Genomic DNA, 16,707 nt, shown 5'->3' with positions numbered 1-16,707 from the left:
GGGTTTCACCATGTTGACCAGGATGGTCTCGATCTCTTGACCTCGTGATCCACCCGCCTCAGCCTCCCAAAGTGCTGGGATTACAGGCTTGAGCCACCGCGCCCGGCTTAAATGGTTTTCTAAAAGGAAATTTTAATTATCTGCCTGAAGAGCAGTTTGAAAACATGGCTCTTAAAATATGCAGGATAGCAGACATTGAGGGCAGGTACTTTCCATTAGGAGCTGTCTAATAAGACTGTGAAAAATCTTTATTGCTAAGAGGACCTAGTCATGTATATTCAGGGTAGAGATGTATAATGAAGAAAAACAGTCCCCTTGTACTCTGATAGCATATGGAATTTATGCAGGTAGTTTCTGCCACTTAGATGTGACTGTTAAATTATAGTCTTGAAAAATGTTATATTTTCCCCCTTTGTTTACAGGCAGAAATTGATACTACCTTGAGAAGAGTCACAGGGTATTTTCACAAAAGAGCCAAGATAAAGAACCTTCAGTTCTACATAATTAGGCACATTTCTAATATGCCTTTTGTTCTAAGTGGACAACATAGGAAAGTAGCAGCAGGATTTTTTTTTTTTTTTTTTTTCAGCTTCTGTAATCCAGGATTATCGTGAACATCAGTGATACCAAAGTGGATCTGGGGTTTAATCTTCCCCAGAGCATGCTTGGCATGTTCTCAGCAGAAAGCACCTTCTCTTTATATCTCCTTTAACCTGTGTCCCATAAAAGGGAAGGAATAATGAGGGACTACTTTATTATCAGTTAAACTAGATTTAGGCTGGGTGTGGTGACTCAGGCTTGTAATTTCAGCTGTTTGGGAGGCCAAGGTGGGAGGATCATTTGAGCCCAGGAGTTCAAGATCAGCCTGGGCAATGTAGTGAGACCCCATCTCCAAAAAAAATTAGCCATGCGCCCTTGGTCCCAGCCATACAGGAAGCTGAGCCGGGGGATCGCTTGAGCCCAGATCCTGTTTGCAACACTGTACTCCAGCCTGAGGGACAGATCAAGACTCTCTAAGAAATCTGGATTTAAAATTAAAACAATCTCAAAATTAAAAATCATCCAGCAGAATGCTCAGTATCACTTAAATCTGCAAATTTATACATGTGATCTTCTAGTTTTTTTGTTTAAGTAAAAGCTATCTCACTGTAACTAATGTATGGTTTTTTGTTTTTTTACTAGATGGAAACAATATGAAGCATATGTACAAGCTTTGGAGGGCAAGTACACAGATCTTAACTGTAAGTTTGAGTTTTAGCTTCCTAAAAGACTGAATAATCTTCTTTTGATTGTTGTTCCAATCAAAAGGATAACTGGCTTTATTAAAGCAACTGTAATTTTTCTCAAGTGTTTTATTATAAGAACTATACATAGGCACTGCGTTTGGTGCAAGAAAATACAAAGATCAATAGAAAAGTCAGACATGTAATACTCATATAATGACATAACTTACAAAATTATATGCAAGGTTCTAAGAATAGATACAGTAACTCAGAACTACTTGAAACTTTTCTTGCTTGTCCCCAAACCCTTCTACATAGGAGTATGACTTGAAGCATGAGTTTAGTCTAGAAGGGAAATAAATAGAAGCAATCAGTAACAGATTTATGACAGCTTAAATTAGTATATATAACTTAATTATGTGTAATATCTATTTACATATTTTTTCAAATCTGCTGAAAATATCAAGAGTTTATCATTTTAAAGCATTTTAGTCTCACTTTTTACTGTTTGAATCACATACTATTTGTTGAGTATGAAAACCAATATATGTTATTGTCTAACATCAGAGAGTTTATACCCTGAAATTCTGATTTTACATGACTATGTTATAATCTATAGAAGTCATGAACATTATGAAAGTTTAAGGCTGGGCACAGTGACTCACACCTATAATCCCAGCACTTTGGGAGGCCAAGGTGGAAGGATCACTTGAGCCCAGGAGTTGAGAACATAGGCAACACAGGGAGACCTTGTCTCTACAAAATAAATTAATTAATTAAATTTAATTTTAAAATGGGTCAGGAGGATTACTTGAGCCCGGGAGGTCAAGGCTGCAATGAGCTGTGATGGTGCCACTGCACTCCTGCTGGATAACACAATAAGATCCTGCCTCAAGTTTAATATACTAATTGTCCAGCAGTTATTACCATTTTTATTTTTTATTTATTTTTTTGAGACACAGTCTTACGCTGTTGCCCAGGCTGGAATGCAGTGGTGCAATCTAGGCTCACTGCAACCTCTGCCTCCCAGGTTCAAATGATTCGTCTGCCTCAGCCTCCCAAGTAGTAGCTGGGATTACAGGCATGTGCCACCATACCTGGCTAATCTGTATTTTTGGTAGAGATGGTATTTCACGATATTGGTTAGGCTGGTCTCAAACTCCTGACCCCAGGTGATCCACCCACCTCAGCTTCCCAAAGTGCTGGGATTACAGGCGTGAGCCACTGTGCTCAGCTAGCATTTTTATATTAAATAGATTAAAACATACTAATCAGGATTTTATGAATACTGTATAACACAAACAGATGTTTTATGTCTTCTGTTGCGAACAGATGAAACTATAAAAACATAATTCAGTTAGTAGTCATGGAGCACTGTGACACCATTACCTTCTAAAGAAGCTCTCATGACCAGGAAAAATTTCCCTTTTATAAAGGGAGTTAGGATACAAAGTAAAGACTTGAGGAAAGTTTTGACCCTAGTTTTTATTGTTCTTAACAGAGGTATTTAGAACTTGATCTTAAAATCATATTTATATATATTTTTAAATCATCAGCTAATGATGTAACTGGCCTAAGAGAGTCTGAAGAAAAATTAAAGCAGCAACAGCAGGAGTCTGCACGCAGGGAAAACATCCTTGTGATGCGACTAGCAACCAAGGAACAAGAGATGCAAGAGTGTACTGTAAGTATGTCAAGTTGTATAAGTCTTTAGTTGAGGAATTGGTTTTTAGTTCGCATTATTACATGTTGATTTTAAATACTTAATGGAATATGAGACCGTATTTTTTATAGGTATACACATTTTGAGCTTTAAGTATACTAGATGAAAATTTTGATAACGTCTCTTCATTTAGACTAAAATTTTTTTTTTTGTGGCCGATAAGGCAGAAGTTTTAAGTTGTTTTTGTTTGTTTGTTTGTTTGTTTGTTTGTTTAAATTTTCATGCTTTATGAATGTTTATCACTTCCAGACATTCTTCAGATCCTTGGTGTCTGAGGGTATAATCAATGAAAGAGCATTTGCTCCTTACTGCTTTATGTTTCACTGGCTAGGAAAGCCATCTGATTACTTTACCTCTGCTCTCTTGTTCCCTCTGAACTGTTTTTCCTAGTGTCAGCAACTTCCTCAGTGTCTCCTTTTTAAATGTTAGAACTTTGATGTGTACTGTGTAGTATTTACTAGTAATTGATCATCCAGTTCTGGTAGTTTAGATTCGATCTTACGGTGTAATTATACAAAATAATTAGAGACAGCTATATCTTTGTTTCTGATTTTAAAATCTCAATGTTTCTTTAATTCTTTGTGTATTCTCCATTCATTTGATACATACAGAAGTCTTCTAATGTGTTATTATAATCTTCTAAGGTAGTATTCTGGTCTCTGGAGACACACCAAAAATCTATGGGCACAGTCCTGTTCCTTTTACCTATAGAATGTTCCTTAATTTAAACAGAGATTGTTTAAATTTCCACACAAGTACCCAAATACTTATCTTTCCCTTTTTTCTAATTGACTTTTTCATATTTTACTTTGCTAAACGCTGGCTTTTATCATTTTCTTTCTTTCTTTCTTTCTTCTTTTCTTTTCTTGAGACAGGTTCTCTCTGTCATCTGGGCCAGAGTGCAGTGGTAGTGATCACAGCTCACTTGAGCTTCCTGAGTAACTGGGACTATAGGCATGTGCCACCAAGCCCAACTGATGTTCTAATTTTTTGTAGAGATGTGGTCTTCCCTACATTGCCCAGGCTGGTCTTGAACTCCTGTCCTCAGTCAGTCCTCCTTCCTTGGCCTCCCAAAACTGTTGGGATTATAGTTGTGAGCCATCGCACCTGGCCTGTTACCATTTTCTCTACCTTATCACCACATTTTGTCCTTTCGTTCCCATCAGTTTATTGTAATTCTCACTACCACTGATACTTTTTTCTCCATACTTACTAATGAATGTTTTAACAAATTTCCCTTTTTACAAAAAATGAATCTTACCTTTAGACTGCTAACACTTGGGAAATACAGTTGAATAGATGATGTTGATGGTACTGTCTCATAGGACCAGAATGTGTCGAATTCCTTTCTCTTACGGATTCCTACTCTGGATATCTTAGTTGAGGAACTAAGTACTTGCCTACACAATGTGTGCTATTCATGCACCTCTGATTCTCCAGCTGTCCTGTATACACTGGCGATTTTGATCATATGTCTGGTGAAGAAGGCCTTTGGTGATACCTCATCAGTCTTGTCTCTTCAACCTGGATTTTAAGGTTATTTCAACTATAATGGAAGCTAACTTTTTACAGCCTTTTTCTTTTTTTCTTTTTTTTTTTTAACAGCTGTCACCTGCACAGGCCAGCTGAACAACTTCCTGTTCTTCCAGTTATAATACAAGTGAGGTTTTGCAGGCAGGGCAGGGCAGCAGGAGCAAAATCACAAGAAAAGACAAGATTATATATGGCAGATGAGGATAAAGTTTCAGGTGACAGTGAAAAGAGATGAGGTCAGAATCTTGGGTATTCTAGGAGAGGTGGAGCCACTGAAGAATTTTTGAGCAAGAGATGTATGTGATGGATTAGATTTAGATTTACATTTTAAGTAGATCACTCTGGCTTGAGTATGAAAGATGGATGTGAGTGGAACAGGACTTTAAGCAAGAAAACCAATTGTGAGGCTGTTAAAATAGTCCAGATGAGATAAATGAAGCCACTGGCAACAGGGAGCAGGCAGGACAGAATAGGTGTTTTGGAGGCACAAATCAGTAGGACTTTTTTAGTTTGGATGCTATTGTGGAAGGAATGAAAAAATTTAGGGAAGAATCACCAATAGCTCTCAGGTTTGTCTTGTTTGACTGATTGAGTAGTGATGCTACTAGGATAGAGCCTACAAAGATCAAATTTTAAAAGAAGAGCAGAGTGTGGTATTAGGAAAATTGAGGAAATCCAACATTCCTTCCCCCCCCCCCAAAAAAAATAAAGTGATTAAAACACAGGCATACATAAAGTTCTATACAATAGGAATTTTAAATTGTTCATTAGATTTGGCAGTTAAGAGGCTATTGGCCAAGGAAGCCAAAAGATTGGATACCCCTGCTCTAGAGAAACTGTCAAGTGGGAATCGTGAGAAACCGAATTTAAAGGGTAGAAAGAATGGGAGTTACGTACTAGAGGAGATAGGAGGGAATAGGTTAAGCATTGGTTGAAAAGTTTGGCCCTGAGAAGGGGGGTTTGTTACCCCCTTGAGATTGAAAAAACGTGGAAAGGTTTGTATTAGGTACCTGTCCTTTATTTATTTACTTTTCATTTATTTATTTTGAGATGGAGTCTTATTCTGTCTCCCAGGCTGGAGTGTAGTAGCTCAATCTCAGCTCACTGAAACCTCCACCTCCCAGGTTCGAGCAGTTCTCTGCCTCAGTGTCCCAAGTAGCTGGGATTACAGGTGCCCACCATCATGCCCAGCTAATTTTTTGTATTTTTAGTAGAGATGGGGTTTCACCATCTTGGCCAGGCTGGTCTTGGGGCTCCTGACCTCGTGAGCCACCATGCCCAGCCAGCACCTATCCTTTAAAACAGTGCTGCTGCTTTTACCCCTGGTATTTCAGGAGTCTGTCTGTTTCTGTAGATCTTTTGTTTGCCCAGAATACTAACTTATCTGTTTGATCTTTTAATAATAATGCTGTATTTGTTTGTCTGCATACAGTCTTTGCCAAGTGCATCAGTAGTCAGTTTAGTTAGTTGTGAGTGTAAGGCATAAGTTAGCCACATAAATAGCTACTATATTCTTAACTCTGTATTTTGTTGGTAAGTAAAATCTATCACTTTTGTTTACCTCAGTGGTTTTTCTATTTTTCATTTAGTCTTTTGCCAATCAAAATAGATTTAGTAATAAAGCTAACTTTGAAAACGCTTTACCCAGTGTTCTCATCTCTAGAACATGGAATTTATTCTAGTCAGAGTTCACCTCTCTTTTCATGATTGAAAATGTTGACTGCTGGGTCTTTGTAAACATAAATAGTAACTGAGTCTCAGCGTTGTAGACTTATCAGTACATTGAGTCCACTCTAAGACATGGTGTATTCTTGCTTTGTTAAGTTATCTTAGCAGCTGCCTTCACATTGACTATGCAGTTGTACTTTTTTATTCAAAAAATATTTTTATTTGCTCAGTGAAGCAAATTAAATACAGTCCCAATTTACCTAGTGTGTTTGTTCCTTTTACTAAATTTATATTAGGCAATTTTAACTGTAATCCTGTTTAAGCCTTAGTATGAAGCTAGAACTTGGGCCAGATCTACTTTGAGTATGACTAAAATGGTGAATTTAACACTAATAACTGTATTTCATATTTTAGAAATTATTTTTAGTGTGCTAGTAAATAGTACAACTGAAGTCGAAATTGAAGGTTTCATATGTAAGTAGAAGGGTTCTGGTATGGTGGAAAAAGCTCTAGACTGGGAATCAGAAGGCCAGAGAACTAGAATTGTAGTCCCAGCTATGGCACTGAACTAAACAGTTGGGTTATTTAATCTCAAAATAAGCAGTTGGGATTAGGTTAGTTACTTTCCAGCTTTATAATTCTATAATTCAAATCTACTCAGAAGGGGAAAAAAGTATGAATTATACTTTATTTTGGCTTAAGGCCCTATAGAGTTTTGCTTTTATAAGCTGTAATGGCAACTCATGTAGATGTCAGTACTGTATATTTTTTTCTTTTAGAACTGCAAATATGTATTTTAAGTTATAATCTTGTACCTGATGTATTTTTAGGGGACTTTACATAGAATAATTTTCACAGGCAAAATTTAAGCAAACCAAAAGACATCATTAACTGTTAGGTAATTAATATTTTAAACTTTGCCTTTTTTCCAGTGGGTTATCAGCAGTTTTAGTAAATATAACATTGAGTTTTATCTCTTTTTGGTAATGTTTGGATTCTAAAGTAAAATGTATGTAGCCATTTTAAAGTTAAGTCCTGGATTTGGAGATGTTATCAAATGGCCTCAATTCCTACATGAATAACCTTAAGTAAATATTTTTTTTTTTTTTTTGAGACAGAGTTTCACTCTTGTTACCCAGGCTGGAGTGCAATGGCGTGATCTCGGCTCACTGCAACCTCCGCTTCCTGGGTTCAGGCAATTCTCCTGCCTCAGCCTCCTGAGTAGCTGGGATTACAGGCACGCACCACCATGCCCAGCTAATTTTTTGTAGTTTTAGTAGAGACGGGGTTTCACCATGTTGACCAGGATGGTCTCGATCTCTTGACCTCGTGATCCACCCGCCTCGGCCTCCCAAAGTGCTGGGATTACAGGCTTGAGCCACCGCGCCCGGCCCATAAATATTTTTTTTTAATTGACAGATAATAATTGTACATATTCAAGGACTACTACATAGTGATGTTTCAATACGTACAATGTATAGCGATCAGGTCAGGGTAATTAGCGTGTTCATCAAATAGTTTTTAATTTTTACTTTTTCTTAAAAGTTTAAAGATTTTTCTAGAGAATTTCAGGATCAAAGAGGGAAGGAGCTTAATGAGGGAGTTAATAAGTCAAGTGAAGGAGGGAGTTTTCTCCACCTTCTTATGTATTTTTCCTTTGATTTGGTCGTAATTGTTTCTTTTGCTTTGTACAGACTCAAATCCAGTACCTCAAGCAAGTCCAGCAGCCGAGCGTTGCCCAACTGAGATCAACAATGGTAGACCCAGCGATCAACTTGTTTTTCCTAAAAATGAAAGGTGAACTGGAACAGACTAAAGACAAACTGGAACAAGCCCAAAATGAACTGAGTGCCTGGAAGTTTACGCCTGATAGGTAAACAAATCATACTCCCCAGTCAAGACTTCCCTGACAGTCCCACTACGAGAAAGCTGTGGTGGGACAGCCAAGTACTCGTTTCCACACCAAGACTCAGACTTTTTGAGCCAAAAAAAAAAAAAAAAGCCACATTCTTACACTGTCCAGCTTGTAATGGTTAATGTAAAACTTACCAGATGAACCTTGTGTTTCAGCTTTTTCTCTTCCCCTTCCCCTTGCTTCAGAGGCCTGATGGCGTCGGACTATTCCGAAGAAGTGGCCACCTCCGAAAAATTCCCCTTCTAGAACATGTAGACACTTGAGAAATGTTTCTGTTTGAAGAAAATAGAGGGAGAAACAGAAGTCTTAAGTCTGTGGCACACTGTGTCTTCAGACAGTTTGAAGGAATGAAAACCTAGAGATTTTAAGTCATGAATTGAACATGTAAAATTCCAGTAAAATGTAAAAATGGAATATGCATCGCTCTTAACCTTGAGCACAGTGACTTAGAGACACTGTATATCAGTTTTGCCAATAAGACTGTGGACTTCGTGATTGTTGTTGAACTTCTGGGTCAAAACTCAAATGAGGTGAATTTTGCCTTTAAAGGGTTTATTTGCTGAGAACCAACTTTTAATACTCATGAGAGAATCAATAGATGTCCGTACAAGTAGCGCATATATTTAACCATTTAGTTTGGGGCTCTGTAGTACTTGCTTGAGCCTTAAATCAATGTGGTTCTATTCAATGGTTTGTTCTTTGAATGGTTGCAAAAACTGTAGATAATCTTACTGAGGACTGTACAAACATGAAGGTGTGGTATCAAACTTCAGGTTTAAACTGTTTGAAGCATTATAAACATTCATTTCACAACTAGATTGTATAAGGATATTAGCTGTGATGAGACTCACTGCATTATTTTTTTAGTGAATTTTATGAAATCCCCATTCCATTCAACAGGCACATGTTTAAAAGAGCATTGTCGTTGGTGTTAATGGGGGAATGTGTTCCTTCATTGTATTTGGGCCTTTTGTATTGCACTCTTGATATTAAATTAAATGTGCCTTGAAATAGTTGTTTTTTTTTTTTATTTTTTTTTTAAGTTCAAAGAATATTATGATGATTTTGTTGTACTCTTTAACAGTTTAATTTGGGGGGGGCGCTGTGGAGAGCAGATTGATTTTGGAAATACTGTTGCTGTGCTCTTCAAAGTGAAGGAAAAGGCGCTGTGCCTCATTTTTAAAAGACTACTTTATTCCATTTGATATCATAAAAGACAAGGAGACTTGACACTTGTTACTTTTATGACGCTTTGTCCCAGGGTATTGCAGTAGAAAGTAATGTGGGACAGCTTCACAGGGTGCCTGCCAGAAGATAATGTGTTGGAACTGTGGGCTGGCCTAAGTAAGACATTCTGTGAATTGAAAAAAGGTATAGTGACCATTTCTAGCAAATTCATTTAATCATTTAGATAAATGAGGCATTATTTTCTTCATGCTTCCATCCAATCCTGGAGGTGAATTTTTTCCGTCAGATCATTCTATAAGTCACCAATTCAAATTTTCGCTTGGTGATAATGGAGTCTAAGATGAGTGGAAGATAAATGTTCCAGCTTGTCCCAACGTTTAAGTGCAGTTTTAACAAGGGTGACTTAAGTTCTCTCTTTATCATTCAAATCAATTGTAAGTATCTTGTATGTTTGTGCTTTAGGGAACTGATTGTGGGGCAGAGGGTGGGTTGAAGAAGTGGTTTGTGTGACTTTTTCAGCAAGAAATCTGCTTCTAAAATTCTCACTATTTGTGAGGGTTGGAGGGTAAGTAACCAGATCTGTTTGAAATTAGCTTATGTGCTTGCATTAAGGCTTTTGTATATATTTTATGCCATTTAAGATCACAGTAGAAATGGCCTAAGTATCTTTTTAGTAGATCAAGAAGTAATTCATAAAATGTATAATATGTACTCAAATTTAGTGGGCATCTTTCTTTGTCACTTAGATAACAGTCATGAGTTCTATGGGTTTTTTCTTGTTATTGTTAAACTTTTCTAATTAATAAGATAATACATGCTTGTGTGTAAAATTGAAATAATGTAGAGAAAGTTGGAGATGAAAAGTGAGTGTGACTCCTGGATGTGACCTTGACATCCCATTCTGTTCTCCAGGAGCAGTAGCTGCTGTTACTTTTCTTGGATATCATCAAGATTATTTCTATGCATATACAGTCATTTTATGTATATTGTTTTAAACAAATGTGATCATACCATAAACACAGATGACTTGCACCTTGTTTTTTTCACTTAAGTCTCTTCAACATTTTTCCATTTTTTAGTATATCTAGACTACTACATTTTTAATGGTTACATAGTGTATTTCCATTATATTAAGATATCATAATTTATTTGAATGACTTCTAAATGGATTTTTTTTCCTGTAAAATTGGCTGTAAGCCAGAGTATATCAAGTACTATAAATACATCACTAATTTGAAACAAATAATGGCTCAGGCAATCACCTGTCTGGAATATTTCCAATAATGGAATGGATTTTGCTTTGAGGAGTGTGTGTGTGTGTGTGTGTGTGTGTGTGTCTTCACTTTACTGTTTTTCTGTTTTAATTTTGAGGAAGAAAGATTCCCTAAATTAACCTGTCCACTTAAGTTAAAATGTTTCATTCATGTGAGGATGCACACATTTTAAAGAGTGTTTAGAGGTACATCTTTTAAAGTGCTTTCTATTATGTCTGTGGGTTAACTGATTTTAGGAATGGGGTTTTTTGTTTGTAAATTTAAAAAATTATTTCAAAAAACTTGTAATTAAATTATTTTTTCAAAACAGTGATTTTGTTAAAATTTATTTAAGTGATGACTAGTTCTAAACGTGATAGATGACCTTAGCCATTTATTTCTAAAAAGATATGGCTTTCAATTGAAACCTTTTTTGCATTAGAATTTGTGACATTTTTATATGGGGTTAAGTCAGGTCACAAATTAATATGGTTAAGTCAGGTCATAAATTAATGTATCTTACAGTTTTTTTTCTACTCTTTAAAAATTACATAATAAGGATTTTCAGGTTAGTTGTGAACACCAATGAAATATATATACTTTGCAAGAAGACAGTTTTGAGAGTATAGGTAGTAAAATGGAAGGAATTCCATTTTTTTTGACAATCCTGCATCTCTCTCTTTTTCTCACTGTTTAATTTCTAAGTGGGTGTTCAGTAGAGGCTAAAGCCTGAGAGTGCTGATGGGAAATGATGGAAATCTGGAGCTACAGTAGCAATAAACAAGAACACCAGCTAATAACAGTTATCATATCAAAGAATGAACCCCTTACCTCATGCTCACTGGTGGCTTTCACCTTGGGCTCTTCTGAACAGTAGTAACCCAGGTTTAACTGTTCACAGATTTTGTGTAAAGAAGCTTAATTACAAACTTTTCCTTGAATTACATTAGGTTAGAAAACATGCAGCCAGGCACAGTGGCTGATGCCTCTAATCTGAACACTTTGGAAGGCTGAGGTGGACAGATCACTTGAGCTTAGGAATTTGGGACCAGCCTGGGCAACATTGGTGAAACCCCATCTCTACTAAAAATCCAAAAATTAGCTGGTGGTGGTGCACACCTATAGTCCCAGCTACTCCGGAGGCTGAGGTGGAAGGATCACCTGAGCCTGGGGAGGTCAAGACTCCAGTGAGTTAAAATCACACTATGGCACTCCAGCCTAGGCAACACAGTGAGACCCCCCATCTCAAAAAAGAAATTACGTTGTAGGTAAAAGAACTGCAACACTTCTTCAAAGAATGATAATTCTTTACGAGTTCCTTACATTTTTAAAGTTCTAAGGCATACTGAAGTAATGTATCAAGCAAGTGAAAGCCTCACCAGAAGGAGGAAAGACTAGAATTAAAAAAATGTTTTAGCCAATAAGGTCATTCTGGGCTTACCCCCAAGGACAAGAATGTCACACTGTCTTTATCCAAGTCTCAAAGGTAAAGATAACAATTATTTACTTAGATTCTTTTAAAAGTGATCATTTCTTTTGTCTTTTTTGTCTTCATAAATGATTATAAGAAGAAACAATTTCTTTTATTGCTGCAGCTTAAAGAAAAGCAATAAAATTTTATTGAGAAACATTTGAGCTTTTCATTACATTTTTGCAATTGCTATGTATGTACATGTAGGTTCGGTAGTATGTTGCACTAGCATTTAGAAACTAATTTGTGGAAAGTGTGGCACTCCTGTATTGGCAGATATTCACATATCTGAATTGTGATACGTGACCACTGATCTTATTTTTGTGTCAAAAGGATGATCTTTTCTGTCAATAAAGTCTTAAGTCTTAAAAAATAATATTATTGCTGAATGTGCCTCAATTGATATAATAGATATATTCATATATTCTTGAGAGTTGTGGAAGATGGATGTACCAGAAAGCTTCCCTCTCTCCGCCTCGTTTTTGAGACAGGATCTCTTTCCCAGGCTGGAATGCAGGCATGATCACAGTGTCAACCACTTGAGCTTAAGCAATCCTCCCACCTCAGACTTTCCACAGGCTGGCACTACAAGCATGTGTGCCTGGCCAGTTTTTTTAAAAAAATTTTGTAGCATTGGGGTCTCACTATATTGCCCACTCTGGAGGACTTCCTATTAAGGAAAATCCTTATTAAATGTTTTTCTAGCAAGAATAAATATACTCTTTCATTTTTATTTGTGGGTACTGACTTTCATATAGTAGATTATAGAGAAGCATTTGTGATTGATGTTGCATGTACGTTTTCAATAACTTTTGATAAAGCACTAGATACTTTAGTGTAATAATAATGGTGTAGCCAAGGTATATGTTAATTAACTGGCTCTGTTTCCATTTCAAATGATAATTTGAGATGAAAATAGGTCGGTTTTAGAAGTGATGTAAGAGAAACAAGGTGTAACTGTTAGGACACTTTTTGTTTAGTGTTTATTTTTGCTGCTGTATTGGCAAAATATTGAAATGCAGAAGATGGATGTGTCCCAGAAAAGAAGGTGGTAATTGTGGGGAAGCATCTGCTGTGATACAGTTATGTTTGTATGTGTTACATCTATCACTGTAATAATTGTAAGCAAAGAAGGTTATAGAGAGTTTTGTCTTCATTTTGTGATAGATGGCTCTTTCCTTTGCAGCCAAACAGGGAAAAAGTTAATGGCGAAGTGTCGAATGCTTATCCAGGAGAATCAAGAGCTTGGAAGGCAGCTGTCCCAGGGACGTATTGCACAACTTGAAGCAGAGTTGGCTTTACAGAAGAAATATAGTGAGGAGCTTAAAAGCAGTCAGGATGGTAAGGGGTTTTTTTGAAAAGTTCTCTTAACTTTGCACTGGCTTTAAAACTGCCAGTCATGATCATTCCAGGATAGATTCTGTACATTGTTAACCTCTGCCTATGATTGTATATTATTGTGAATAAAACATTTTTAGTTGAGTCAGCAGACAAAGCCACATAATTTAAATATGTTTTTCCCCAGTCTCCTCATTCTTTATTGTTCAAAACTTCTTACGCTTTTGTTTTTAGTGGGGGGTAGGATTTGGTAAAAGAAAAAAGGTTGTTATATAACTTAACAAGATGGACAAATTTGTATTCAGTGTTTGAAAGGGAAAATATCTTTAACCATTTCTAGTTAAGTGTAAATCTTAGAAATATTTGGCAGTTTTCAGCGATCTGAAAGTAATATAGTTGATTGTACCTGTGATGGTTTTATTAGCAAATAAGTGATTTACTCTTTAAATTTGCTGAGATAAACAAAACTTGTCAGCCTCCATCCTTTTTAGTGCAAGTGTAGCGCATCTGTCCTGTTTCTCTCCTCTTCGTAAGGTGCATTATTAATAAGGAAAATATCTAAATTCTTTGAAATTTTAAACTGAAAATTAGTGTCTCTGATGGTTAATTGCAAGGATGATTGTAGCCAAGTAATTTCTTCTAAACTACTTACCTTTTCAAAATCATCAGGAATTATTTCCTGTGGCATGTCCTTATATGTGTAACAGTCCTTAGTTGAGAACATGGGCCTCTTTGGAGTATTAATAGAGGACCATACTGTCCTTAAGGGCCAGACTTGCTATGGAACTGAGACACTGGCTAGGAGAGTCAGCAATAAGGGGACTGGCCATAGTTGGCCCCATAGGTAAACGTAAATCAAACTTTAGGGGCTGTAATCGGGTATATGGCAAGATGGATCAAAACGATTTAACTTGGTTGCTTAATAAAGTCGTCCCTTGGTATCCATGGTGGATTGGTGTCAGGACCTCCAACAGATAAGCCCCTCATATAAAACAATGTCATATTTACATATAAACCTATGTACATTGGGCCAGACATGGTGGCTCATGCCTGTAATCCCAGCCAAGACGGGTGGATCATGAGGTCAGAAGTTTGAGACATGCCTTCTCAAACCATGGCCTACATGGTGAAACCCCATCACTACTAAAAATAACAAAAAAAATTAGCCAGGTGTGGTGGCACATATCTGTAGTCCCAGCTACTTGGGAGGCTGAGGCAGGAGAATTACTAGTACCCAGGAGGCGAAAGTTGCAGTGAGCCAAAATTGTGCTACTGCTCTCCAGCCTAGGTGACAGAGTGAGACTCCATTTCAAAAAAAAAAAAATAAAAACACGAAAAGAAGCCTGGGTACATTTAAGCCATCTCTAGATTACTTAACAGTACCTAATACAGTGTAACTGCTATGTAAGTAGTTATTCTACTGTATCGTTTGGGGGATAATGACAAGAAAAAAAAATCTGTACATATTCAGTACAGACTCAGTTTTTTCCTCAAATGTTTTCCTTCTACAGTTGGTTGAATTCACAGATGCAGGACCCGTGAATGTGGAGGGCCAACTGTATATTAAGTATCTGACTTCCCCCAAAGTAAACATACTTTAAGATCCCAAGCAAAATTTATAAATGTAGTATGATTTTACTATTGTATTCGTTTACTTAGCAAGCATTTATTGACTGCCTTGCTTTGTGGCAGGCACTGAAGAAACATTTTTCAATGTTATAAGAGATATTAAAGTTGATTTGACTCTCCTTTGCACAGAACTGAATGACTTCATCATCCAGCTTGACGAAGAAGTAGAGGGTATGCAGAGTACCATTCTAGTTCTACAGCAGCAGCTGAAGGAGACACGCCAGCAGTTGGCTCAGTATCAGCAGCAGTCTCAGGCCTCTGCCCCAAGTACCAGCAGGACTACAGCTTCTGAACCTGTAGAACAGTCAGAGGCCACAAGTAAAGACTGCAGTCGTCTGACAAACGGACCAAGTAATGGTAGCTCCTCCCGCCAGAGGACGTCTGGGTCTGGATTTCACAGGGAGGGGAACACAACTGAAGATGACTTTCCTTCTTCTCCAGGGAATGGTAATAAGGCCTCCAACAGCTCAGAGGAAAGAACTGGCAGAGGAGGTAGTGGTTACATAAATCAACTCAGTGCGGGGTATGAAAGTGTAGACTCTCCCACGGGCAGTGAAAACTCTCTCACACACCAATCAAATGACACAGACTCCAATCATGACCCTCAAGAGGAGAAAGCAGTGAGTGGGAAAGGTAACCGAACTGTGGGTTCCCGCCACGTTCAGAATGGCTTGGACTCAAGTGTAAATGTACAGGGTTCAGTTTTGTAATATTTTTTCAGCAAATTTTTATACAGTGTCATTTAATTTGAGAGAGGATACTGTCCAGAAAATTAATGCATACTTTTGTCACAATTTGCCTTTTCGTGGGTGTATGTTTTGGTTCTTTTTGTTTGGTTTCTCTTCGGGTTTGTTTTTGTTTGTTTGTTTTGCTTCAATACCTCTGCCACTTTGGAAATTGTAACAGTTAATTACTTTGAATGTTGCTAAAAGGACATTTTGTGTAGGGTCAAGTTATTTTTATATGAGTTAATGTGAAATTGTAAATGGAAATTTTTCCTTAAACTATAACACAATGACGTCTGTATAAATCTATGTCTGTTTAGAACCTGTGCTGTGTAAGGGCATTCTTACTCATGCTGTTACTGTACTTATGCACCATTCAGACTTGTTAGAATAGATGTGGGTTTATGACTGCCAAGTTTGCCCAGTACAGTAGTTTTTTATCACTAAAAGTTGGACTCATTGCTGGAGTCCTGTAGTAGTTTCAGTGTTAGATACAGTTTTTTCCACCATACATCTGTGCATTTTCTCTTTAGGTGACTGAATGTTTAAGAAGTTTGTGTGCATAGTTACTCAGTTTTTATGAACTGTTGTATCCTGTTAATGCATATTGCTCTGTGACTCCAATATATCTTACCTGTACTGACCAAACCTAAATAAAGATTTTTATTGTAACTCCTTAATTAGCTTTTTTGTTTTGTTTTGTGTGTATGTTTAGCATTTGTCATTTATTTTCATTGAGTAACTGAATTTCTACTCATTTTCGTCCAAGTACCACAACAGTGAAACTTAAGGCCAAGCATCGATTTTGATTTTGTACATAATTTTTAATTTATGCCAAATGGATCTGGAGTTTAGGGGTACACTTAAAATTTTTTCTTGACTTGTTACAAAATATTTGAAAATACAGAAAAGTATAAAGAAAATAGTCACCTAAATATTTCTTAGGGGTTTGTGTATGTGTATGTGGGTGGGGGGGGGGGGGCCTTGCTTTGTCACCCAGGCTTAAGTGCAGCCTCAAAGTCCTAGGCTTTAAGTGATCTT

General features: G+C 37.0%; 1 protein-coding gene across 5 annotated transcripts in view; it reads left to right on the top strand.

Annotated features, from left to right (window-relative positions):
- LOC108310945 (WT1 associated protein) overlaps positions 1 to 16,346 on the top strand; it is a 30,803-nt gene extending 14,457 nt beyond the window's left edge. For 3 of the 5 annotated variants that reach the window (XM_017538156.2, XM_017538165.1, XM_017538159.2), the window contains exons 4-8: positions 1,183 to 1,241; positions 2,780 to 2,907; positions 7,842 to 8,020; positions 13,161 to 13,315; positions 15,071 to 16,346. In XM_017538156.2, the coding sequence (XP_017393645.1) occupies positions 1,183 to 1,241; positions 2,780 to 2,907; positions 7,842 to 8,020; positions 13,161 to 13,315; positions 15,071 to 15,651 (1,102 nt within the window). In that variant the 3' untranslated portion in view covers positions 15,652 to 16,346. Of the gene's footprint in view, positions 1 to 1,182; positions 1,242 to 2,779; positions 2,908 to 7,841; positions 8,021 to 8,247; positions 9,076 to 13,160; positions 13,316 to 15,070 lie in introns of those variants that run through there. The other 2 variants (XM_017538190.1, XM_017538181.2) reach the window with 2 other exon arrangements.
- The last annotated feature ends 361 nt before the right edge of the window (positions 16,347 to 16,707 follow it).

Source organism: Cebus imitator, unplaced genomic scaffold (genome assembly GCF_001604975.1).
Source record: "Cebus imitator isolate Cc_AM_T3 unplaced genomic scaffold, Cebus_imitator-1.0 Scaffold6, whole genome shotgun sequence".
NCBI classification, from domain to species: domain Eukaryota; kingdom Metazoa; phylum Chordata; class Mammalia; order Primates; family Cebidae; genus Cebus; species Cebus imitator.
The sequence above is the reverse complement of the archived record's forward strand: the minus strand, read 5'-3'. Positions and strand labels throughout refer to the sequence as shown.